At 44.6% G+C, this 27,153-nt stretch overlaps 1 protein-coding gene across 4 annotated transcripts in view; it reads left to right on the forward strand.

Moving 5' to 3' along the window:
- LOC145360232 (tRNA pseudouridine synthase-like 1) overlaps nt 1-26,733 on the forward strand; it is a 110,522-nt gene extending 83,789 nt beyond the window's left edge. For 2 of the 4 annotated variants that reach the window (XM_080215288.1, XM_080215290.1), the window contains 2 exons: nt 5,969-6,131; nt 24,826-24,958. In XM_080215288.1, coding sequence (XP_080071414.1) covers nt 5,969-6,131; nt 24,826-24,863 — 201 coding nt within the window. In that variant the 3' untranslated portion in view covers nt 24,864-24,958. Of the gene's footprint in view, nt 1-5,968; nt 6,132-9,939; nt 11,846-21,753; nt 21,986-24,825 lie in introns of those variants that run through there. The other 2 variants (XM_080215289.1, XM_080215287.1) reach the window with 2 other exon arrangements.
- Nucleotides 26,734-27,153: the final 420 nt, after the last annotated feature.

A 27,153-nucleotide genomic window follows, 5' to 3' on the forward strand; every position in this document is an offset into this window, starting at 1 on the left:
AAAGAAGAAGAAGAAAAGAGAGAAATTACAATGTCTAAAGTAAAAGAGAGGGTACGGGCACGGGAAAATGTTGAGGATGTCCCAATAATAAAGGGAGTAGGGGGCATGAGAAAGGTTGGTAGTGTTCCTTCAAATAGGGTCCAGATAAAGGCTGGAATAAAGACACTTTATCTGAATGCACGAAGCATTCGGAACAAAGTGAATGAGCTGGTGGCGCGGATCAGCACAAATGGATATGATCTGGTGGCCATTACGGAAACGTGGTTGCAGGGTGACAGGTACTAGGAGCTGAATGTCCAGGGGTATCAAGTGTTTAGGAAGGATAGACGGGAGGAAAAAGGGAGTGGGGTAGCTCTGCTGATTAAGGATAATATCAGGGCGGTAGTAAGGGAAGATATAGGCTCCAAAGAGCAGAACATGGAATCGTTGTGGGTGGAGATAAGGAACAGTAAAGGGAGGAAAACGCTGGTGGGTGTGGTCTATAGGCCCCCAAATAATAATTTGGAGGTGGGGCGGGCTATAAACAAGCAAATAAATGATGCGTGCAGAAATGGAACGGCGATAATTATGGGGATTTAATCTACATATTGATTGGTCGACCCATGTCAGATGCGGTGGGCTTGAGGAAGAGTTCTTGGAATGCTGCCGGGATAGTTTCCTTGAACAGTGTGTGACGGAACCGACGAGGGAGCGAGCTATCTTAGATCTGGTGTTGTGTAACGAGGCAGGTAGAATTAGGGATCTTGTTGTGAGGGATCCTCTTGGGAAGAGCGATCATTGTATGGTTGAGTTTTTGATGCAGATGGAGGATGAGAAAGTAGGGTCCCGAACCTGTGTCCTCAGTTTGAACAGAGGGGAGTACGATAGGATGAGAGAGGAATTGACAAATGTAGATTGGGGGCGCAGATTGGTCGGTAGGACTGCTGAGGACCAGTGGAGGATCTTTAAGGAGATCTTTTTCGGTGATCAGCAGAAATATATTCCAATGGTAAAGAAGGAATGTAGGAGAAGGGATAACCAGCCATGGTTATCAAAGGAAATAAAGGAGAATATTAAATTAAAAGCTGATGCGTTTAGAGTGGCTAAAAGTAGTGGGCGAGTAGAAGATTGGGAGAGGTTTAAAAATCAACAAAGATTGACTAAGAAGTTGATAAAGAAAGGAAGGATAGACTATGAAGCTAAACTAGCACTAAATATAAAAAAGGACAGTAAGAGTTTTTACAAATATATAAAGAGGAGGAGGCTGGCTAGAGTGAATGTTGGACCCTCAGAGGATGAGAGGGGGGATTTAGTGCTGGGAGATGAGGAAATGGCTGAGGCCTTAAATAAGTTTTTTGCCTCGGTCTTCACGGAGGAGGATGCGAATAGTTTGCCAGATATTAGAGATAGAAGGATGGTAGGAGTTGAGGGCCTGAATGCGATTACTGTCACTAGAGAGGTAGTGCTTGATCGACTAGCAGGACTGATGGTGGACAAGTCCCCAGGACCGGATGGAATGCATCCTAGGGTTCTGAAGGAAATGGCAGAGGTGATAGTAGATGGCATAGTGATTATTCACCAAACTTCGCTGGATTCCAGGGAAGTGCCGGAAGATTGGAAAACGGCTAATGATATGCTGCTGTTTAAAAAAGGTAGCAGGCAAAAGGCAGGGAATTACAGGCCGGTTAGTTTAACGTCTGTTGTTGGAAGAATGCTTGAATCCGTCATCAAAGAAGAAATAGCGAGGCACCTAGAGAAGAACTGTTTGATAGAGCAGACGCAGCACGGATTCGTTAAGGGGAAGTCGTGTTTGACAAATTTATTGGATTTCTATGAGGATGTGACTAGTGCGGTAGACAGAGGGGAACCAGTGGATGTGGTGTTTCTTGATTTTCAAAAGGCGTTTGATAAGGTGCCGCACAAAAGGTTGCTTCAGAAGGTTAGGGGGCATGGAGTTGGGGGTAAGGTGTTAGCATGGATAGGGGATTGGCTGTCAAATAGGAGGCAAAGGGTGGGGGTCAATGGGTGCTATTTGGATTGGCGGTTAGTGACTAGTGGAGTGCCCCAGGGATCGGTGCTGGGGCCTCAGCTATTTACCATTTATATAGATGATCTGGAGGAGGGAACCGAGTGTATGGTGTCGAAATTTGCTGATAACGCCAAGATTGGTGGAATGGCAAATTGTGCGGAGGGTGTGGAAAGTCTGCAGAGGGATCTAGATAAGCTGGGCGAATGGGCCAGGAACTGGCAAATGGAATTTAATGTTGGCAAGTGTGAAGTTGTCCACTTTGGTGGGAATAATGGTAGGAAGGACTACTACTTACTTAGAGGATTGGTTGTCTAATAGGAGGCAGAGAGTTGGTATCAATGGGTGCTATTCTGATTGGCGGTTGGTAACTAGTGGAGTGCCACAGGGATCGGTGCTGGGGCCTCAGCTATTTACCATTTATATAGATGATCTGGAGGAGGGGGCTGAGTGTAGGGTGTCGAAATTTGCTGATGACACGAAGATGAGTGGAAAAGCAAATTGTGCAGAGGGTGTGGAAAGTCTGCAGAGGGGTCTAGATAGGCTGAGCGAGTGGGCGAGGACCTGGCAGATGGAGTACAATGTTAGCAAGTGTGAGGTTATCCACTTTGGCAGGAATAATAGTAGGAGGGATTACTATTTAAAGGGTGAAAAGCTGCAGCATGCTACGGTGCAGAGGGACCTGAGGGCCCTTGTGCATGAGTTGCAAAAACCCAGTCTGCAGATGCAGCAGGTGATCAAGAAGGCTAATGGGATGCTGGCCTTCATGGCGAGGAGGATTGAATATAAAAGCAGGGAGGTCTTGCTGCAACTGTACAAGGCACTGGTGAGGCCACAGCTGGAGTACTGTGTGCAGGTTTGGTCGCCGCACTTGTGCAAGGATATTTTGGCCTTGGAGGTTCACTAGGCTGATACCGGAGATGAGCGGGTTGGACTATGAAGAGAGGCTGAATAGACTGGATTTGTACTCGTTGGAGTTTAGAAGGATGAGGGTGGATCTTATAGAGACATATAAGATGATGAATGGGATGGATAGGGTAGAGGTAGAGAGATTCTTCCCGCTCAGAAAGGACAGCAGGACTAGAGGGCACAGCCTCATGATAGCGGGGGGGGGGGTAGTTTAGAACGGAGTTGAGGAGGAACTTCTTCACTCAAAGGGTGGTGAATCTCTGGAATTCTCTGCCCGTTGAAGTGGTGGAGGCTACCTCACTAAATATATTTAAGACAAGGGTAGATAGGTTTTTGGCAGGCAAGGGAATTAAGGGTTATGGGAGAAAGTGGGAAAGTGGAACTGAGCCACTTCAGATCAGCCATGATCTTATTGAATGGCGGGGTAGGCTTGAAGGGCTAGATGGCCTACTCCTGCTCCTATTTCTTATGTTCTTGTTATTAGTAGATTCTTAATTCCAGATGTTTTTTATTGAATTCAAATTCCACCATCTGCAGGATTCGAACACGGGTCCACAGAGCATCAGCTGAGTTTCCAGATTAATAGTCTAGCAATAGTACCATCTATTGGAGCCTAGATTGGGATGAAGGGTTTCCATGGGCTGTGCTAACTTGCTGTAGAACCATAGAAAATTACAGCTCAGGAAACAGGCCTTTTGGCCCTTCTTGTCTGTGCCGAACCATTTTTTTGCCTAGTCGCACTGACCTGCACTTGGACCATATCCCTCCACACCCCTCTCATCTATGAACCCGTCCAAGTGACCCTGCATTTACCACTTTATCCAGCAGCTCATTCCACACTCCCACCACTCTTTGCGTGAAGAAGCCCCCCCAATATTCCCTTTAAACTTTTCTCCTTTCACCCTTAATCCATGCCCTCTGGTTTTTTTCTCCCGTAGCCTCAGTGGAAAAAGCCTGCTTGCATTCGCTCTATCTATACCCATCAAAATCTTATACACCTTTATCAAAGCTCCCCTCATTCTTCTATGCTCCAGGGAATAAAGTCCTAACCTATTCAATTTCTCTCTGTTACTCAGCTTCTCAAGTCTCGGCAACATCCTCGTGAACCTTCTCTGCACTCTTTCAACCTTATCTACATCCTTCCTGTAACTAGGTGACCAAAACTGTACACAGTACTCTAAATTCGGCCTCACCAATGCCTTATATAACCTTACCATTACACTCCAAGTTTTATACTCGATAGTCTGATTTATAAAGGCCAATGTACCAAAAGCACTCTTTACGACCCTATCCACCTGTGACGTCACTTTTAGGGAATTCTGTACCTGTATTCCCAGATCCCTCTGTTCAATTGCACTCTTCAGAGTCCTACCATTCACCCTGTATGTTCTACTTTGGTTTGTCCTTCCGAAGTGCAATACTTCACATTTGTCTGTGTTAAATTCCATTTGCCATTTTTCAGCCCATTTTTCTAGTTGGTCCAAATCCAAGCTTTGAAAACCTTCCTCACTGTCCATTACACATCCAATCTTTGTATCATCAGCAAATTTGCTGATCCAATTTACCACATTATCATCTAGATCATTGATATAGATGACAAACAACAATGGACCCAACACCGATCCCTGCGGCACACCACCAGTCACAGGCCTCCACTCATAGAAACAATCCTCCACAACCACTCTCTGGCTTCTTCCACTGAGCCAGTGTCTAATCCAATTTACTACCTCCCCATGTATATCTAGCAACAGAACCTTCCTAACTAGCCTCCTATGAGGGACCTTGTCAAAAGCCCTGCTAAAATCCAGGTAGACAACATCCACTGCCTTCTCTTCATGCACTTTCCTGGTAACCTCCACGAAAATCTCTAATAGATTGGTCAAACATGACCTACCATGCACAAAGCCATGTTGACTCTCCCTAATAAATCCTTGTCTATCCAAATATTTGTAAATGCTATCCCTTATCACACCTTCCAATAACTTGCCCATCACCGACGTCAAACTTACTGGCCTATAATTTCCCAGATTTCTTTTGGAACCTTTTTTAAACAACGGTACATCATGAACCACCCTCCAATCATCTGGCACCTCCCCGTGAATACTGAAATTTTAAATATGTCTGCCAGGGCCCCTGCAAGTTCACTACTAGCCTCGCTCAAGGTCCGTGGGAATACCCTGTCCGGTCCTGGGGATTTATCCACTCTGATTTGCTTCAAGACAGCCTGCACCACCTCCTCTTTAATCTGTAAAGGTTCCATGACCTCCCTACCTATTTGCCCTTTTTCCGTAGACTCCATGCCTATTTCCTCAGTAAATACGGATGCAAAAAAACCATTTAGTATCTCCCCCATCTCTTTTGGTTCCATACACAGTCTACCACTCTGGTCTTCAAGACGACCAATTTTATCCCTCACTATCCTTTTGCTCCTAACATACCTATAGGAGCTCTTTGGATTTTCCTTCACTTTGTCTGCCAAAGCAACTTCATATCTTCTTTGAGCCCTCCTGATTTCCCTCTTAAGTAGCTTCTTGCACTTTTTATACTCCTCGAGCATCTGATCTGTTCCTTGCCGCCTGTACTTTTCAATCGACTCTCTCTTCCTCTTAATCAGTGTTACAATCTCCCTCGAGAGCCAAGTTTCTTATTCCTATTTACTTTGCCTTTAATCCTGACAGAAATATACAAACTCTGCACTCTCAAAATTTCTCCTTTGAAGGCTTCCCACTTTCCATTTACATCCTTACCAGAGAACAGCCTGTGCCAATCCACACTTCCCAGATCCCCTCTCATTTCATCAAATTTGGCCTTTTTCTAGTAACTGGTACTATCTGGTTACTATCTAGGAACTGGTTACAGAACAGGATTGAAAGAAGCATTATACCAGGTTAACTGCTTTGACTGCCAAAATTGATTTCTAAAGAGCACAGGCCACAGACAAAGTAGAAATTTCTGATCAAAAAAATGAAATGGAACTAATAATGCTCTTCCGAAGTGTTCTTATAATGTGAAACCTTGTAATAATAGGTTTTTTTAAACATGCTGTTGTTCCAGGTGAGGAGAATGACAGGGGCTCTGGTTGCTGTTGGACAGGGCAAGCTAATGCCCCAACATATAGCAGATCTGCTTGAGATGCGGGATTCCAGGGCTTATCCACAGAACATTATAGCACCACCTGATGGCCTGTTTTTGAAGAATGTGGAATATGACACAAAGGGTAAGAAGCTAGAACATCAAAAAGGTGATGATTGTGTGATTCTTGCTTTTGTTTGTGAGAGAAATCTTGGCACAATAAGCATACTCATGTGCACTCGCACTCGTATACAGACCTGCGCGCACAGGTGCATTGACTCACATTCACAGACACTCATATGAACATACATAAATAGAGTTTATGCACACACCAATATATAGACACTTAAACATTCTCACATATACAGACGCTTGCATTCATATATACAGGCACTGACACTCGTACGCGCGCGCACACATACACACACACACACTCTCTTATATATACAGGTTGCTCACATGCATACAGGTACTCATTTTTCAGACACTCCTCCGATACAGACAAATGTGCACTCTCATATACAGGCACTTATTCTTACACAGACACACCTAGGATACTGTTATGAAATCCCACTGATGTTATGTGCAAGAGTGTTCTAGCCTGAAACACTGGTTTCTCATAGTGTATCTTTTTTTGGATATTAATAAGAAACATTTGCGGAAAAGGTGAAAACTCAGATGTCTCTTTAATTCAACAACAAAAAAAGTATTTGTTAAGTGGAAGAAAGATAATAAAACACTACAAAGAGCAATCTAATACTTAGGCAAATTAACCATAAGCACTTGGTCCCTCAAAGACTGAAAACAAAAGTATCTGTTTTCCCTGTATTCCTAAACTCTGCTGATACCCCATTTCCCAAACAACAACCTTTGATCAAATCTAGTCAGTGATTACCACACCAGTCACTTTAAGTGACCAGAACTTGGGAATGGTATTCAATTCAGTGAGAAAAATGATCTTTTGCGCAAAGCTGGCTTGCCTTTAGCACTTCATCTTTAGCTGAGCTATTTCCTGAGGATGGCTGCCCCTCTCCCATGCTCTTCTGCTGCCTTCAGTCCCTAATCTGTGGAATGGCTGCCTCTCTCTATCTTGCTGCTGCTTCCTCAACACCTCATCTGTTTCCTGACTATCTGCACTCTGACTACTAATTGAATCAATTGCACAGAAACACCCTGTTCCCTATATATAGACATATAATCCCTACAGTGCAGCAGCAGGCTATTTGGCCCATCGAGTCTGTACTGACTCTCTGACAGAGCATCTTGTCCAGGCCCACCCACTGCTTTTAACCCCATGTGTTTACTCCACTAACCCCCAAACCTTCATATCTTTGGACAGTTAAGGGGCAATTTAGCATGGCCAGTCCACCTAACCTGCACACCTTTGGACTGTGGAAGGAAACCGGAGCACCCGGAAGAAACCAACACAGACACAGAAAGAATGTGCAAATTTCACACAGACAGTCACTCGAGGTTGAAACCAAACCCGGGTCCCTGATGCTGTGAGGTAGCAGTGCTAACCACTATGCCACCGTGCTGCTCTTACTCTTAGTTGCTACCTAGTTTATAAAGTACATAACAATTTGATGTTAGTTGTGCAATAAAACCATTCATTTTAATAGCATCCTATCATTTTACGACAATACTCACATATAAACAAATACACAGAAACTTGCATACTATCAGTCACACCGACATATTCAAGCAAGACGCATATGCAAACACTTTTACATATGATATACATACTGATTCACACTTACATAACATACACTGATGCACACAATTTGTTCACATAAATATATGCATTTAACTTAGTCATTGATAATTCAATAGGGAGTTCGAGTGAAAGTCCTTTATCCAGAGAATAGTGAGAATATGGTACTCACTCCCATAAGCAGTAGTAGAGGTGGTTCAGCATGGTAACACAGTGGTTAGCACTGCAGCCTCACAGTGCCAGGGACCTCGATTTAATTCTGGCCTTGGGTCACTGTCTGTGTGGAGTTTGCATATTCTCCCCGTGTCTGTGTAGGTCTCCTCCGGGTGCTCCAGTTTCCTTCCACACGCCAAAGATGTGCAGATGAGGTTGATTGGCCAAGCTAAATTGACCCTAGTATCAGGGGGACTAGCAGGGTAAAGATGTGCTGTTCTGGTAAAGGGCCTGGGTGGAATTGTGGTCAGTGCAGACTCGACAGGCTGAATGGCCTCTTTCTACTCTGTAGAAATTCTCTGTAGATGGACTCAAAGGGAAGCCAGATACTATCATGAGTGAGTAAAGAATAGAAAGGTGTGTTAATAGGGTTAGATGAAGAGGAGCGAAAGGAAACCTATTCAAAGCGTAACACCAGCATAAACTATTGGGCCGAATGGTGTGTCTCTGGGCTGTACACTTCATAACTTGACCTCTCTGAGAAGTTTACACAAGTACAAGTATGGATACAAACAAATATTAATGTTCGTGAGCATGTAACTATGTGTACACGGCCACACTAATGTATACAAACATGCATGCATATGTGCAAATATACACCTACTCACACGCTCTTATTTAAATAGGGTGGACCAGTCAGAGGCAGTTTGGTAGATTCTGTGGTCGGTAAGTCGAGATAACTAAGATTGCTCAGAGAGTGACACACCAAATTAAAAAGAGGAAGTCAAAATTATTGTTATTGAAATGATTTTGCAAAATGCGTTCAACCTGCTTTACTTGTTCAACTCAGTCTTAGTTAGTCAGTGATTATAGAGGCTCTCGCAGTCAGGTTGGTGAATGAACCACACAGAACAGGAAGGACCTGTCCTTTCTCTCTGTTGTATTTGCTGGTTTTAGCCAGTGTGATCCCTGGATTCTGGATCCCTAGATTAAGAAGAGAAATGTTTGTCCAAAATGTCTGCTGAGAATGGACTGATGCAGAGGGGAGGGGATCAGGCTCAGCTGTGATGCCCCCCACATTCGAATGACCTGCTGAGTACTCAGTGCTGAGGCTTCTAATTGAAGAATTGCTGCTTTGACCAAGGGGCTGTATCCACAGGTAATTGTGAAATTGAACCCCAGTAAGGGTCAGTGCCAGTTTCTGCAGATCTGGACCCCAGTAAGGGTCAATGCCAGTTTCTGCAGATCTGGACCCCAGTAAGGGTCAGTGCCAGTTTCTGCAGATCTGTACCCCAGTAAGGGTCAGTGCCAGTTTCTGCAGATCTGTACCCCAGTAAGGGTCAGTGCCAGTTTCTGCAGAATTGAACCCCCGTAAGTGTCAATGCCAGTTTGTGAGAATCTGAATCCCAGCTAGGGTCAGTTCCAGTTTCTGAGGATTGGGCCCCAGCATGGGCCAGGTCTCACTGAAGAGAACAGAGTAATATTTTCAAATGGGCAAAATTTAACCAAAGGAGTTCATTAAAGGGAAATTTATTAGAAAAGATATTAAAATATCTACAGTTGACAGGGTCAGAATTGCTCTCGTATGGAATGGGTTTGTGTGTTGTTATTGGTCCTCTACACTGTTTTCTTCTTCCCCAAAGCAGGGGGACAGTAATATCGTGTTGGGAATTATTTTGTTAGCTGGTCCTCTAATTTGTTTACACTCCATCCTACAAATTGTTTAGATGTTTTGAGGGAAAGGATTGCTCCATTTTGATTGTATTAATGTGAAGCAGTAGAACCTCCTACGTACCGCTTTACATTAAGTGGTTTGCGCACACAGCGTCTCCAATTGGAAACCACTGATTAAACAACAAACTCAGCACTGTTCATGTGCAAAGCATATTTGTCTTGCATGTCAGTGGAGGTTGAGGTTTGCCAGCAGTCCAGCCACTGTTATGCATGCCAGATGTTCCAGCTGTGAGTTTTAAACAGATGTCAATGAAGGCGTTTCTCCAGCAACCAAATCTTGAGGGCCCCAGAGGTTTAATTGTGAATTGTCATGGCAATTGTAAAAAAAACTACCTCTTGTTTTGCTTTACAGACCTTGAAGTGAAAGAAAGTGTAATTCAGTGATTGTGGATGGTCCACAGACTCGGCCAAGTATCTTGGAACAGACTTCAGGTTCCAGAGCCTGTTGTAGCAAAGAAGAGGGGAAAAAATAGACTTGCAATTATTTAGCATTTTTCACAACCACCAGATGTCTCAAAGCACTAGACAACCAAAGAAGTATTTTTGAAGTGTAGTCTCTTGTGATGTTGGAAACGTGGCAAGCAGTTTGTGCTCTGCAAGCTCCCACAAACAGCGATGTGATCACGAGCAGATAATCTGTACTTTTCAGGTGTTGCTTGAGGGATAAATATTGGCTATGGCACTGTGGAGGACCTCCCTCCTCTGGTGCCACTGGATCTTTCAATCCACCTGAGAGAACAGTGAGGTGTCGCTTAGAAAAGACGTCACCTTTGATTCTGCAGCACTCCCTCAGTACTCCTCTGGACTGTCAGCCTAAGTTTTTGTGCTCAAGGGGTTGGCATCCCCTCCAACTGGACTTAATGAAATATAAACACCAAATCCTGCACAGGAACAGACCAAACAACACAAAAAGCACACAGAGGCAGGCTGTACTGTCAGGGGTTAACTTTTAAAGCATACCGATATCGAAAATAAACCAATACTATGTAAGGACACTGGGACATCATCACAAGATCACTGCCATCAGATAACTAAAGAAACTGGGGAGGCCATCATAACAAATGGCCCCAGACAAAACAGCTGTCAAGCAAACAGCACCATCAATGGCCAAGGAGAAAAGGAACTTGTTGGAGACTTATCAGACTGGGAGCCAGAGACATCTCACCTGAATGGGATCCATTTGTTCCTGTTAAGGAAACAACATCAGGGATAAATAGGTCTGTGTGGACCACGGCATCTAATGGACTAAAGAGATGCTAAGCACTGACTTCCCAGCAGGATGACTTCAGGAAGTATCTCACCTCTTCAGCAGAATGTCTTTGGAAAATGTGTTCTTGATATTTTCATTAAGGATTGTAATGAAAGGTCAAGACTGTGGGCTCTGGCTATGTTGCTGGAAGGAGAATCGAGGCCATTCACATTGGCTCAAGCCTTTCAACACTGAGCAGACCAGTCGTGTTAGGGTTTGTAAATTTTCTCATCCACAAACTGATGATATTGGCCTGGTAGTTCAGACTGCAGTCAGGGATGGTCATCCTGACTCGTGGAACTGCAGCCTTTGACCCGAAAGGGTCAATCGAGTGGGGTGTTATAATTTATCAGCTAAATCCTAGGGGCACTGGGGCAAAGGTTTAAGATAATGTTTTAAAATTTAAATTTAATTTATTAGCATCACAAGTTTACATTAAAACTGCAATGAAGTTACTGTGAAAATCCCCTAGTTGCCACACTCTGGCGCCTGTTCGGGTACACTGAGGGAGAATTTAGCAAGGCCAATGCTCCTAACCAGTCTTTTGGAGTGTGGGAGAAAACCGGACCACCCAGAGACACTGGGAGAACGTGCAGATTCCGTCTGGACGGTAACTCAAGCTGAGAATCGAACCCAGACTCCTGATGCTGTGAGGCAGTACAGATACCATCAGATGCACTGAGCATTTCCAACGTTTGCCGCTTCTATTGGAGCAAAGATAACCTCATTTGCCTCACCCTTTCTGATTATGGACTCTAGGCTTTTCCACCTCAGGAACCAGGAGGGTCTGCTTCCTCACACATCAGCAGAAGACTGGGGAGAGTCCAAGAGTTGTCGTCCTAAAAGGCAGCACCACAATCCCTCCCACTTTACTAGTTACAGCCTCCTCAAGCCCACGGCTCTGCATGATATAGATAAGAGGTAATAGAACAGAACATAGAACATTACAGTGCAGAACAGGCCCTTTGGCCCACGATGTTGCGCCGACCAATTTAGAAAAAATGACCCTCTAACCTAAACCAATCCCTTTCCATCCATAAACCTATCCACGGACCTCTTAAACACCCCCAAACTAGGCGCATCTACAACTGCAGCAGACAGGGCATTCCATTCCCCCACCACCCTCTGGGTAAAGAACCTACCTCTGACATCCGTCCTATAACTACCACCCCTTAATTTAAAGCTATGTCCCCTCATGGTAGCTTTCTCCATCCGAGGAAAAAGGCTATCACTGTCCACCCTATCTAAACCTCTAATCATCTTACATGTTTCAATAAGGTCTCCTCTTAGCCGCCTTCTTTCCAACGAAAGCAACCCCAAATCCCTCAGTCTCTCCTCATAGGACCTTCAAATGGAGATTGTCATGCCCAAAAGCAGGTTCTTCAGGTCCTTTATCCTGAGATGTACATCCTGAGATGTATTCTTGGCAGATTTTATTGGTCCTGGTTTGCCATTGTGTTCAGGAGCAACAGGGTGGGTAAAGTACCTCTCAAGTCTACCTAGGTTACAATGGGGATAAAACCCATGTTTTTGGTGTTGATCTCTAGCCAACTGAACTAACCAGTCTCTCTCTGAGATTGCCAAAGCCCCTGTATGCAACCATCCAGGAAAAAGAAGATAACCTGTTGAGTAATTAAGTTGAAAGCCTCGATGGCAAGTCTTTAATATTTTCAGTAGAGCGGTTACCACTGGCTCACTGTCACTTGACTGTTGCAGATATTTCTGGGATTACTGTACTCTCTGTGATAAAGTTGTGTTTTGATTCCATGTCGCAGCAAGCAATGGCCAGGGTCATGTCCGACAGTAAGTGCAGAAAGAGGCCATTTGGCCCATCGAGTCTGCTTTGCCATTCAATGTGATCATGACTGATGTGATGTGATAAACCCTCTTTCCCGCCTTATCCCCATAAACCTCGATTCCCTTACTGATTAAAAATATGTCCATCTCAGCCTTGAACATGTTTATCGACCCAGCACCAGTTGAAAATTGCTTGGGACGGTCTCCAATTGTGGTAGCAAATATTGAAGCTCAGGGAACCTAAAAGCAAACACCCAACCATCTAAATTCCCTCCTGATCATGTGAAGATTGATCCCAGAGAAGGTAGCTCGGTATCTGCATTGTTGGTGTCAGAACTACAGCTTCTTGCAATGTATGAATCACTCAGGGCGCTCTGCATTAACCACATCCCCGGAGGTGGGCGTACCAGAACTGGTGCTCTGCAGAGCTTGAGTATGGGGTGATGCCTGCTCTCAGATGGAAAATTGAAATTTGAGTCCCTGGCCCACATCTCTCTTTCATATGATTCAGTTAGATAGAGATGAGTAATGCAACAGAAAGCGGTGTCTCGTGGCTTGGGCGACATGGTGGCACAATGGTTAGCACTGTTGTCTCACAGCTCCAGGAACCTGGGTTCGATTTTCGGCTTGTGTCACTGTCTGTGTGGAGTCTGCGTGGATTACCCCCGGGTGCTCCAGTTTCCTCCCACAATCCAAAGATGTGCAGGTTAGGTGGATTGACCAGGCTAAATTCACCCTAGTGTCCTATAGGTTAGAGGGATTAGCAGGGTAAATGTGTGGGGTTGTGGAAAGAGGGCCTGGGGTGGGGTTGTTGTTGATGCAGACTCAATGGGCCTAATGGCCTCCTCCTGCACTGTATGATTCTATGATTTCACACATAGCTTTCTGCTGAATAAGCTGGAATTCCTTTTTCTGTGTGTCTTATATCACTAAATTAGTGAATTATACTAGAAAATGAGTTGCAAAGGTTTGGTACTTTGTTGAGCTGAACCAGGTCTCCAATTTTTAAAAAATATTTCTTTATATTTGTTCATGAGATGTGGGCATCGCTGGCGAGGTGAGTACTCAATGTCCTTCCCTAATTGCCCTTGAGAAGGTGGTGGTGAGCTGGCTTCTCGAACTGCTGCAGTACATGTGGTGTAGGTACACCCACAGTGTTCAGGGAAAGAGTTCCAGGATTTTGGCCCAGCACCAGTGAAGGAATGGTGATATATTTCCAACTCAGCTTGGTGTGTGGCTTGGGGTGCTGGTCCTCCTGTGTGTCTGATGTCCTTGTTCTTTAGAGCAGTAGAGGTCACGGGTTTGGAAAGTGCTGTCCAAGGAGCCTTGACGAGTTGCTGCAATACATCTTACAGAGCTATTGGGCTGCTTTATCCTGGATAGTGTCGAAATTCTGGAGTGTTGTTGGAGCTGCACTCAGCCCGGCAAGTAGAGGGTATTTTATTGTACTCCCAATTGGCAGACAGGCTTTGGAGAGTTACTTAGAATCATAGAATAGAATCATAAAATCCCTACAGTGCAGAAGGAGGCCATTCAAAATGGCCGAGAGCTTCGAGTTTTTAGGTGTCCAGATCGTCAACAACCTGGTCCCCCCATGCCAACACTATAATTAAGAAAATCCACCAACACCTTTACTTTCTCAGAAGACTATGGAAATTCGGCATGTCCACTATGACACTCAACTTTTACAAATGCACCATAGAAAGCATTCTTTCTAGTTGTATACAGCTTGGTATGGCTCTTGTTCTGCCCAAGATCACAAGGAACTACAAAGGGTTGTGAACAGTGCCCAGTCCATCACTCAAACCAGCCTCCCATCCATTGTCTCTGTCTACCCTGCCCACTGTCTCAGAAAAGCAGCCACCATAGTCAAGGACCTCATGCACCCCCCACAAAGTCTCATCCACCTACTTCTGGGAAAAAGATACAAAAGTCTGAGGCCACGTACCAACCAACTCAAGAACAGCTTCTTCCCTGCTGCCATCAGACTTTTGAATGGACCTACCTCACACTAAGTTGATCTTTCTCTGCACCCTAGCTATGAATGGTATGCTTTGTATTGCACGCAAGAAACAATACTTTTCACTGTCTACTCATACGTATGACAATAAATCAAATCAAAATCCAAGTAGAGCTGGGGTGTCCGTGCCTCTGACTGCTTTGGGGACGTGTCAGTGTGGTGTTCTTAGAGTTACCCTGAGTCTAATGTAGAGATACGCCCCACCGAGGTGCCTGTCTCTGCGCTGGTGGAGGGGGCAGTTGAGTGCTGCAATGGACCTTCTTGAGCCTTTTCATCCTCAGATGTGCTCCAAGGGATTGGAGCATTGCTCGGCTGCATGGATGGCCTGGGTGTACTCATGCCTGCAATAAATAAGTGACAGTTTTAGTGAATAGTTCAGAGTGCACTGTGATTTATCAGGATTGAGGAGCTGAGATCTGTGCTGGCTCGTTGGGAAAGGCTAATCTCCGTGTTGCCCCAGGACCTGTAACCTCCCCAGCAGGCTCAGCTGCAGCCTCTCGAATTCCACGAGGGCACTGTCCTCTGTTGTTCCTCCTCCAATCCGGACTCGCTCACATTGTTGTGGGCCAGCTTGTCCTGTGAGGCAGTAAGAAAAGCGTGTGATCAGAGGGACAGGGCTGAGCCTGTTTAAAATGCAATTCTCCCCAGAAAGGGCCAGAGGATGGAGTGTGAATGACATGACAGACGTGGAAGTGTCCATGAGAGACAGAGTGTTGCTATGTGTCCCTTGTTAACGAATGTGCGAGATCTGTGTTGTTATGTGTCCCTCCATTAATGGATGTGCGAGATCCATTTGACTACATGACGCCAGGCTGAGATTTTGATATTGAAGGGAGTTGAAGGATGAATTACCCTGTTGGAGAGGATGAGATCATTTATCTGCATCCTGCACTGCATGGCACTTCCGACAGTTACCAATCGCACTGACTTCCTAAGCAATCACCTCCCTGCCAGAAGGGTGAGATTGGTGTGTTTCCTAGGTAGAGGACATACCTCTGTATCAAACACGTTGAATCAAGACCTCAGGGGTCTTGAAGGGGGATCCAGACGAGTTGAGGCTATCATCCTTTTTCCTCTGGGCTGCTGACAACCTGCAACACCTGATGAATACAGGTGGGTTGGCGAGAGTGATATGAGTGTGCTAGACTGCTGTTTAAATATGGCACCGGGACCTTTGAACCCACCAGCTGACAGCGGGGCAGACGAGTCAGTTCCAGATCTGCCAGGTGATTCAGGGAGATACGCACTTGTGTTTAATTAATGAGTTTCCAAGCGCAGAATCGGGCACAAGTTCACACCATTCCAGTCAGCGGGAGCAGCACCACCAAAAACTGACCACACCACACTTAGACAAAGAAATGGACAAATCCACCCCTAGATTTTCATTCAAAGCCACCAATGGATTTCCTTAATTTTCCAAAATCCTTGCATTCAACTTTTAACCCTCACCTTTTTAAAAGCATCGGGTAAATAATAAATGATAAGGAAGTTGCCTCAGTGGATTTAATATTTGGCCGAGGGGTTTAGCAGCACAGGAGCTGGGCTCCGAGCTTTAATATCAAGAAGGCAAGGTCGATCCCTGGGTTTTGGCAAGAACCAAGTGCTGGAAGATTGTGCTGAAGGCAAAGAATGGTGAGTGACTCAAACAGATTTCCATGTTGATGATTAAGTTTTGTGAATTGTTACAGTGTGTGGCTGGAATTTTCTAATTCATATTATAAGTTTATAAGACGTAGGAGCAGAATTAGACAATTCAGCCCATCGAGTCCACTCTGCCATTTGATCCTGGCTGATATGCTCCTTGTCCCCATTTTCCCGCCTTCTCCCCATAACCCTTCAACCCATTACCAATTAAAAATCTAACTCCTCCTTAAATTTACTCACCATCCCAGCATCCACTGCACTTTGGGTAGCAAATTCCACAGATTCACAACCCTTTGGGAGAAGTAGTTTCTCCTCAACTCTGTTAAATTTGCTAACCCTCACCCTTAGACTGTGACCTCTCATCTTAGAATGTCCCACAAGAGGAAGCATCCGCTCCATGTCTACTTTATCCATATCTTTTATTAAGAGGATTGACATTTGTGCCTAGAAATCTCCTTATATTGCACTTTCCAGATTACGGAATCTAGTTGATCTAGAATCTAGACAAATTCTTCACTGTAGTAGAGGTCAAATATTAGGAAGCTCTTGGTAAAAATCAGTGTCAGGAACTAGAAAGGAAATCACCCAAAGGTTGTTGCTGAACAGAGCAGTATTCAGGTTTAAACATGGTCAGGTTTCTTCTGGAGAATGGATTGAGAATGGAGGACTGATGATTGGATTGACAATTCCAACAGGTCCGATCCTCCTCATAGAATCGCCACAGTGCAGAAGGAGGCCATTTGTCCTATTGAGTCTGCACTGGCCCAAAGATACACAAGGCAAACACACCTGGCCGTCCCATCGTATCGGGCAATGGAACTCTGTGTGAGAACCTCTCCGGCTACATCGAGGGCATCCTGAAACCCATTGTACAAAGAACCCCCAGCTTTTGTTGCGACACTACGGACTTTCTACTGAAACTCAGCACACACGGAGCAGTTGAACCAGGGACACTCCTCGTCACAATGGATGTCTCAGCGCTCTACACCAACATCCCCCACAACGATGGCATTGCTGCGACTGCCTCAGTACTCAATGCTGACAACTGCCAGTTTCCAGATGCAATTTTACAACTCATCCGCTTTATCCTGGACCACAATGTCTTCACCTTCAATGACCAGTTTTTCATCCAGACACATGGAACAGCCATGGGGACCAAATTTGCACCTCAATACGCCAACATCTTCATGCACAGGTTCGAACAAGACTTCTTCACTGCACAGAATCTTCAACCGATGCTATACACTAGATACATCGATGACATTTTCTTCCTTTGGCCTCATGGTGAACAATCACTGAAACAACTATATGATGATATCAACAAATTCCACCCCACCATCAGACTCACCATGGACTATTCCCCAGAATCAGTTGCATTCATGGACACACGCATCTCCATTAAGGACGGTCACCTCAGCACCTCACTGTACTGCAAGCCCACAGACAATCTCACAATGCTCCACTTCTCCAGTTTCCACCCTAAACCTGTTAAAGAAGCCATTCCCTATGGACAAGCCCTCCGTATACACAGGATTTGCTCAGATGAGGAAGATCGTGACAGACACCTCCAGACCCTGAAAGATGCCCTCATAAGAACAGGATATGGTGCTCGACTCATAGATCGGCAGTTCTGATGCGCCACAGCGAAAAACCGCACCGATCTCCTCAGAAGGCAAACACAGGACACAGTGGACAGAGTACCCTTCGTCGTCCAGTACTTCCCCGGAGCGGAGAAGCTACGACATCTTCTCCGGAGTCTTCAACATATCATTGATGAAGACGAACATCTCGCCAGGGCTATCCCCACACCCCCACTTCTTGCTTTCAGACAACCACACAACCTCAAACAGACCATTGTTCGCAGCAAACTACCCAGCCTTCAGGAGAACAGTGACCACAATACCACACAACCCTGCCACAGCAACCTCTGCAAGACATGCCGGATCATCGACATGGATACCATCATCACACGTGAGAATACCGTCCACCAGGTACATGGTAAATACTCTTGCAACTCGGCCAACATTGTCTACCTGATACGTTGCAAGAAAGGATGTCCCGAAGCATGGTACATTGGGGAGACCATGCAGACGCTACGACAACGGATGAATGAACATCGCTCGACAGTCACCAGGCAAGACTGTTCCCTTCCTGTTGGCGAACACTTCAGTGGTCACGGGCATTCAGCCTCTGACCTTCGGGTAAGCATTCTCCAAGGCGGCCTTCACGACACACGACAGCGCAGAGTCACTGAACAGAGACTGATAGCCAAGTTCCGCACACATGAGGACGGTCTCAACAGGGATCTTGGGTTCATGTCGCACCATCTGTAACCCCCGTGACTTGCCTGGGTTTGCAAAACCTCACTTACTGTACTGTCTGGAGACAATACACATCTCTTTAAACTGTGATCAGTGCTCCTTCCACTCACATTATCAGCCACTTCAGGTCTTGAACAGCAGGTTAGGTGTAAGGATTCGCATTCTAATCAGTAATCTCTAAACTGTCTGTGCTTTATATGCTCTGTCTGAGGCCAGAACTCTCCATTCACCTGACGAAGGGGCTAACCCGAAAGCTTGCGAGTATATTATCAAATAAATAGGTTGGACTAAAACCTGGTGTTGTCAGACTTTTTACTGTGTTTACACCAGTCCAACGCCAGCATACCCACATCAAGATTATGAGGGGCATAGACAGAATGGATAGTCAGAGTGGACTTTTTCCCAGGGTGGAAGAGTCAATTACTAGGGGGCATAGGTTTAAGGTGCGAAGGGCAAGGTTTAAAGGAGATGTGAAGCAAGTTTTTTACACAGAGGGTGGTGGGTGCCTGGAACTTGCTGCCGGGAGAAATAGTGGAAACAGATAAGATAGTGAGTTTTAAGGGGCGTCTTGACAAATACGTGAATAGGATGGGAATAGAGAGATATGATTCCCGAAAGGTAGGGTGTTTTAGTTCAGTCGGGCAACATGGTCAGTGCAGGCTTGGAGGCCGAAGGGCCTGTTCCTGTGCTGTAATTATCTCTGTTCTTAACTCTCTTTCACAGTGTCTTACCCAAGCACTCTCCCCAGCCCTGTCCCCGTACCACCACACATTTACCATGGCTAATCAATCAAACCTACACCTCTTGGGCATTAAGGGGCAATTTAGCATGGTTTGCACCCTCTCTCTATGAACAGCATGATTTGTCTGTATAGTGCACCAGAAACAATAGTTTTCACTGTATATTAATACATGTAACAATAATCAATCAAATAAAAAAAAAATCAACTTAGCCCACACATCTTTGGAGCATAGGAGGAAACAGGAGCACCCAGTGGAAAACCATGCAGACATGGGGAGAATGTGCAAACTCCACACTTGCAGTGACCCAAGACCTGGCCTTTCACCAGGATCCTGTGTCACAAGTCTTTGTACTGGCTAAATTTAAACTCAATAATTAGTCTGAGAAAAAACCCTTACTGTGCCATTTGGACTATCGAGGCTGCATAGGCAATAATTCCACCCAGGCCTTATCCTCAGGCAAACTCCACACATTGTGACCCAAGGCTGGAATTGAACCCAGGTCTCTGGTGTTGCGAGACAGCAGTGCTAATCACTGTGCCACCTTGCTGTCCACATAAGCCGGAGGTGCTTTCACCCATTCCTAGAATTTAGAATGGTTTGTGTTGTGTGAATTTACCCACATTCTCAGGCAGTCCAGTCATTCAGAATGGAAAAGCCAGGCACCACAGGTTCTGTGATGTCTTAATTGCAGCACAATTGAAGTTCAGTAATGACTGAAACTACAGTCAGAGAGATAAATCTTAACATCATCATACAAATTCATAGGGTTTGGATGTATAAGAAACTGTTGCGATTATAGATGTTGCAGTTTAAAGCATTTACTATGGGCGGCACAGTGGTTAGCACTGTTGGCCTCACAGTGCCAGGGACCTGAGTTCAATTTCAGCCTCGGGTCACTGTCTGTGTGGAATTTGCACATTCTCCCCATGTCTGCATGGGTTTCCTCCGGGTGCTCTGGTTTCCTCCCACAGTCCAAAGATGTGTGGTTAGGTTAATTGGCCGTGAGAAATTGCCCCTTGGTGTCGGGGAAAGGGATTAGTAGGGTAAATGCAGTTTGGGGATAAGGCTTGGGTGGAATTATTGTCTATGCAGGCTCGATAGTCCGAATGGCACAGTAAGGGTTTTTTTCTGAGTTTAGTTATTGAGTTTAAATTTAGCCAGTACAAAGACTTGCGAGACAGTATCCTGGTGAAAGGCAAATGCATGCTGAAGTTGCAACACAGTGACAATACAATTATACAACTTCCAGAATACATTGCACACACCCACTGGCTCATTCCAGCCAAATATGAACCAATCATCATTAGTACAGATCAGTCATTATTAGTAAATATCATATACCTCACCTAATTACAGATATTCTCTGACAACATGGGAACAATAAGTTCTAGTGGTTTCTTCTGATTTTCTCATGGCCACCCCAGACTCTTATCTGGTCTATTAGCTGCCTGGAATCACTAGCTTGTCCTTGTTCAATGAATGTCTCATTCACTGAGCTGCCTGGTACTCATGCTGATAGGAGCTATGCTTCTATGGGTGTATGGAGTGTGGTTCACTTTACTGGCCTTTTTCCCATGATGCTTTAGACCACTGTGGGATTAGTCAAGATGAATGCCAGTTTAATAATACACTTTCAAAGGCACATGTTTAAATTCTCTAACTGTGGTAATATGTTAAATATATATAGCACTGCTGCCTCACAGCGCCAGGGATGCCGGTTCAACTCCCAGCTTGGACCACTGTCCGTCTGGAGTTTGCAAATTCTCCCCGTGTCTGCGTGGGTTTCCTCCGGGTGCTCCAGTTTCCTCCCACAGTCAAAAGATGTGCAGGTTAGGTGGACTGGCCATGCTAAATTGTCCCTTAGTGTCAGAGGGTCTAGCTAAGGACAATGCATGGGGTTATGGGGATAGGGCCTGGGTGGGTTTGTGGTCGGTGCAGACTCGATGGGCCAAAGGCCTCCTTCTGCATTGCAGGAGTCTATTATATAGGTGATTCTTATCCTAAGGTAATCCTCTCTGATCGAATAGTCTTTATTAGTCTTTCAAATCCCAGAGTATTTTGAAGTAAATTGCCCCATAGTGCAGGGTAAATACGTGGGGTTACAAGGATAGGGCCTTGGGATTGTTGTTGGTGCAGACTTGATGGGTCAAATGGCCTCCTTCTGTACTGTAGGGATTCCATGATTTCAAAGCCATTCAAATACTCCAACATATAAGAGACAAATCAAGTTTCAATTAGGACTACGTTTATTTAACAATACACAACCTATGTGCTTAACAGGAAATGACTTGTCAAGGGGAGTAAGATGTTGTGGTCCAAGAACTATTTTTAATTGTGTGTAGGAGAACAGAAAGCATCTATAGACGTCCTTTAGGTGCTGAATTGCAGAACACTCTGTTGTGCAGTCTGCTTCATGCCTTTGTTGTTTGCAGAGGAGGTCGCCTGTGATCTAAACCATTGGTCGCTGTTGCAATGTGTGGGATGAGGCTGCTGTCTGAGAAGTGAAGTGAATGTGTTTGAGAGCCACTTGTTTCATGGGGTCCTGACTTTCAAAACCCTTTCAATCGCTGAGATTATAGTAAAACCAGGAAGGATCGTTTCTGTGAGACCATGAGCCAGACCTGGTGAGTGTTGTACACAATATTGTATATTCTGCTATTATTCAACTCCTTTATCTATAAAACTGATACCCAGAGAATGGCAATGTCTATGTTCTTCTAAAGTGAGAAAAGCCTTTAAAGCAAACAAGTGAAAAGCAGAAAATGAAGCCATTTAATGTGATTTAATTATCTCATATAAGTGACAATAACAAATTTCAACTGGAATTAAATGTGATTTGATTTGATTCATTATTGTCACACATGTACTGGGAGTAAGAAGACTCACAACACCAGGTTAAAGTCCAACAGGTTTACTTGGTAGCAAAAACCACAAGCTTTCCGAGCGCTGCTCCTTTGTCAGGTGAGTGGGAGTTCTGTTCACAAACAGGGCATATAAAGATACAAATTCTGTTTACAAAATAAAGGTTGGAATGCGAGTTTTTACAGGTCTTCACGACACATGACAGCGCAGGGTCGCTGAGCAGAGACAGATAGTCAAGTTCTGCACACATGAGGATGGCTCAACCAGGATCTTGGGTTCATGTCACGCTATCTGTAACCCCCACGACTTGCCTGGGCTTGCAAAATCTCACTAACTGTCCTGGCTGGAGACAATACACATCTCTTTAACCTGTGCTCCACTCACATTGTCTGTACATTTGAGACTTGATTACCTGTAGAGACTTGCATTTCAACCATTATTTCGTAAATTGAGTTTACTCTTACCTGACGAAGGGGCAGTGCTCCAAAAGCTAGTGGCTTTTGCTACCAAATGAACCTGTTGGACTTTAACTGGTGTTGTGAGACTTCTGACTGTGTTTACCCCAGTCCAAAGCCAGCATCTCCACATCGTGATGTGTATTGAGATACAGTGAAAAGTATTGTTTCTTGCACGCTACACTGACAAAGAATACTGTTCATAGAGTACTTAGGGGAGAAGGAAAGGAGGGAGTGCAGAATGTAGTGTTACAGTCATAGCTAGGGTAGAGAAAGATCTACACCTTTCTCTACCTGGTAGGTCTGTTCAAAAGTCTGATGGCAGCAGGCAAGAGCTGTTCTTGAGTCAGTTGGTACGTGACCTTAGACTTTTGTATCTTTTTCCCGACAGAAGAAGGTAGAAGAGAGCATGTCCAGAATGCTTGTGGTGTCCTTAATTACGCTGGCTGCTTTTCCAAGACAGCAGGAAATGTAGACAGAATAAACAGGTGGGAGGCTGGTTTGCGTGATGGTCTGGGCTATGTTCACAACTATTTGAAATTTCTTGCACTCTTGATCAGAGCAGGAGCCATACCAAGCTGTGATACATCCAGAAATGATGCTTGCTATGGTGTACCTGTAGGAATTGGTGAGAGTTGCCTCCCTGGGTTCAGGATATATGTTAGTCAAACATCCACCTTCATCAGAAGCACAATGAACTTACACCTCTGGTTGGAAGCAAATCCAGTAAGAAGTCTCACAACACCAGGTTAAAGTCTAATAGGTTTATTTGGTAGTAAACGCCACAAGCTTTTGGGGCTCTGCCCCTTCATCAGGTGAGTGGAGAGTTCTGATCACAAACAGAGTTCTGATCATATAAAGGCACACAGAGTTTACAGAATACTGATTAGAGTGAGAGCCTTTACAGCTAATCAAATCTTAAAGATGCACATAATGTGAGTGGCGATAGCATTAAGCATAGATTAAAGAAATCTCTTTAACCTATGCACCTGGGAGAAACCCACATAGACATGGGGAGAACGTGCAAACTCCACACACACACACACACACACACACACACACACACACACACACACACAGACCCAAGCCGGGAATGAAACCCGTCTCCCTAGCACTGTGAGGCAGCAGTGCCAATCACTGTAGTCTGTAGGAAATGCTGTGCAAAGTCCTGAGTTTGTGCAAGTCACTATTTAAGTGCCTTCTTCAAGAATAAATATCCAACTGCTTCCTAATACTCAACTTAAGTTTAAAGTTAAAGTTTTATCACCCAACGCACATACACTGTATCCACTGACTCCCTAACACTGGAGTCTCCAACAATTGAAAATCAAACTTGAGAACACTGCTGTGCGCAGTCCGGGAGAAAAATCATTGGAATGTGAGAAACTTTTAAAAAAATTCCCTTTACAAGAAATGAAAGTATTGAAAATGGAGCTGTTTGGCTGATAGTCAATCATCGCCCAATTGGGTAATGAGATTTTGCTTTCCAGTTGGAGTAGGAAGGTGACGCATGGATACATGTGTTGTCCCATGAATGGCTGGAGCGGGTGGGTGGAGTTGGGGAAGATCATGAGATGAAACCTATGCTTGCACTGGAAAGGGGTGCAGAGGAGATTCACCAGGATGCTGCCTGGGATGGAACATTTATGTTATGAAGAGAGGTTGGGTAGGTCTGGGTTGTTTTCGTTTGGACAGAGTGGATAAGGTGCAGCTGTTCCCTTTCGTTGAAGGTCAGTCATGAGGGGGCATAGGTTTAAGGTGAGGTTTAGGGGGGTTGCAAGGAAAATCTTTTTTGCCAGAGGGTGGTGATGGTCTGGAATGTGCTGCCTGGGAGGGTGGTAGAGATGGATTGCCTCATATTCTTTTAAAAAGTAGGGAGAGTACTTGGCACATCATAACATTCAAGGTGTGGATGGGCTGAAGGGCCTCTTCTGCGCTCTATGATTCTATGAATACATTTTATCATGATTGGCAACACCACCTGACACCTTTCCCAAAATTCCTGTCACTTTGTCGGAAGTAAGACTTTCCTTGGTTTCTGGATGGTCGATCCAAGGTGAAAAGAGGTTTGCTTAATAAAAATGCCAGCTGTGATACTTGCTGAAAGCAATTCCTCTGGTAACATTTTAATTTTTTTGTGTGTCCAGATCCCCTTAAAAGACGCACCAGCGATTGTATAACGTAGTCAGAAGGTCAACTGACGTGAGACGCAAACATGAACAACTCAGTAGAATCTTCCACAGGCGGGAATTGCAACCTTGAAGCTGATTTCCAGTACTATTTATTTCCAGTGGTCTACAGCATTGTGTTCATCCTGGGCTTGACTGGGAATGTTTTGGCTTTGTGTTTACTGACCAAGAAAATGAAGAAAGCCTCCCCATCCTATGTGTACATCACAAACTTGGCTGTCGTAGACATCGTTTACTGTTGTACCTTGCCCTTCCGTATTTACTACCACATAAAAAAGAATGATTGGCCCTTCGGGGACATAATGTGCCGGATTACGGGCACCCTCTACTTTGCTAGCATTTACCTCAGCGTCGCTTTTCACAGCTTCATTTGTCTGGACCGATACATCGCAGTGGTCCACCCGAGAAGATACATCAGAATGAGAAACACGCACTTCTCCAAGTTGGGCACGGTTCTGGTGTGGGCGTTCTCCCTGATCATCATGCTCTCCTTGGTCTTCAGCGGTTCACTAAGTAGCACCTTTAAAAACAACACCATAGCTTGCTTCGAGAACTTTGACCCCGAGACCCTGAGCAAGAGGATAGCAGTCTATAACATCGTGGCACTCCTGTTTGGTTTTATCATTCCCTTCACCATCATCATCGTATTTTACCCTTTGGCGGCCAAGAAAATAGCCCAGCTTAACCGCAGTGCCTTCACTGAAAAGGCTCTGACGATGATCCGAGCCATTTTGGTGATCTCCATTCTTTGTTTTGTCCCTTATCACGTCACCTATTTTTTCCATTTCCTCTCTCGCCTGCAACTTATTGAGAACTGTGCCTTCAGCAGTTTCCTCTATAAGTTCAGACGGGTTACCATGGCCTTAGCCAGCCTCAACAGCTGCTTAGACCCTCTGATATACTACTTTGCAACCACCCATTTTAAGTTGCGTTACAGTCGAAAGAGATCCATTCAGCAAGTTATAAATCTCCGCAGACGAACAAAATCGGTCCAGCAGAAAAGTGAGCCCTGACATTGGCGAACTCGGTGACTTGGGGTCTGAATAGAATTATCGAATCCCTATAGTCTAGAAGGAGGCCATTTGGCCCATTGAATCTGCACCAACCACAGTCCATGTTGTGAGCTATCAGCACACATCTCCCTTCACCTGCCCTTGCTTTACATGTGAATCACTTCAGTCATGCTGGCAGGTGGAAAAACTACACAGATGAAAATCAGTGAATGTGGCAACTTGGCGCATGAGCAGTGGTCAACAAAATATCTTATGGGGCTGCACTCAGAACACAGGTGGGCCACATGTGGCCCCCAGGCTTTAAGTTGTCCACCACTGCTCCACCTTCATTTTGAATATCAATTGTCTAACTAAAAGAACGTGGTGCAGAAAGCAATTTTTCTATGTCTGTGGCTAAAGAAATAATGGCTTACTAAGTTAATAATGTTGATGGTGAATGGATAGGGATTTGATAATCCATGTGGTGTCCCCATGGTGTATGGAATCCAATCTGAAAACTTGTTGAGGATAGATTCAAGGGCAAGAAGACTTGATAGCTTGTTAGTGATTGGGAGGAGCTGTGTGCAGAGCAATGCAGTGCGCATTGAATAATGTTGAGTAACTTAATTCCATTTAGGGTTCTGACTAACTTGCTAATGGGAAGGATTACTCCAGTAATGTTCAGTGACACACAGCTTAGCGCTGAGCAAATCATTATGAAGATGTACCAGCAGCAACTGTACTAACCTAAACTCCAGGTAACTGTTTTTGTTCTCAAAATTTTAGTTTCCTTCTCTGGTCTCTTTGTTTGAAATGTTAGTCTTATTTTAATCGTGTCTTTGTGTGGAATTTAGTCCTAGTTTTTGTCTTTTGTTGCCAAATTTTGGTTTGCATTTTAATATGTTTTTAAGAAATTTTAAGAGAAAAATGTTAATTAAAAAATATATTTTTGCTTCAATATTTTCTGTGTGGTCTTTCCAAGAATTTACTTCAAAAATGTCATATTTCATGTATCAAAACTCATCAGTTGGCAAGAAATCATAAAGTCAGAGAAACCCTACAGTACAGAAAGAGGCCATTTGGCCCATTAAGTCTGCACCGACCACAATCCCACATTATCTCTACATTTTTATCCATTAATCCCTCTAACCTATGCATCTCAGGACGCTAAGGGCAATATTAGCATGGCCAATCAACCTAACCCACACATCTTTGGACTGGGAGGAAACCAGAGCACCCAGAGGAAACCCACGCAGACATGAGGAGAATGTGCAAACTCCACACAGGCAGTGAC

The sequence above is a fragment of the Carcharhinus amblyrhynchos genome, chromosome 30 (assembly GCF_965287045.1).
Source record: "Carcharhinus amblyrhynchos chromosome 30, sCarAmb.v2.hapA, whole genome shotgun sequence".
NCBI classification, from domain to species: domain Eukaryota; kingdom Metazoa; phylum Chordata; class Chondrichthyes; order Carcharhiniformes; family Carcharhinidae; genus Carcharhinus; species Carcharhinus amblyrhynchos.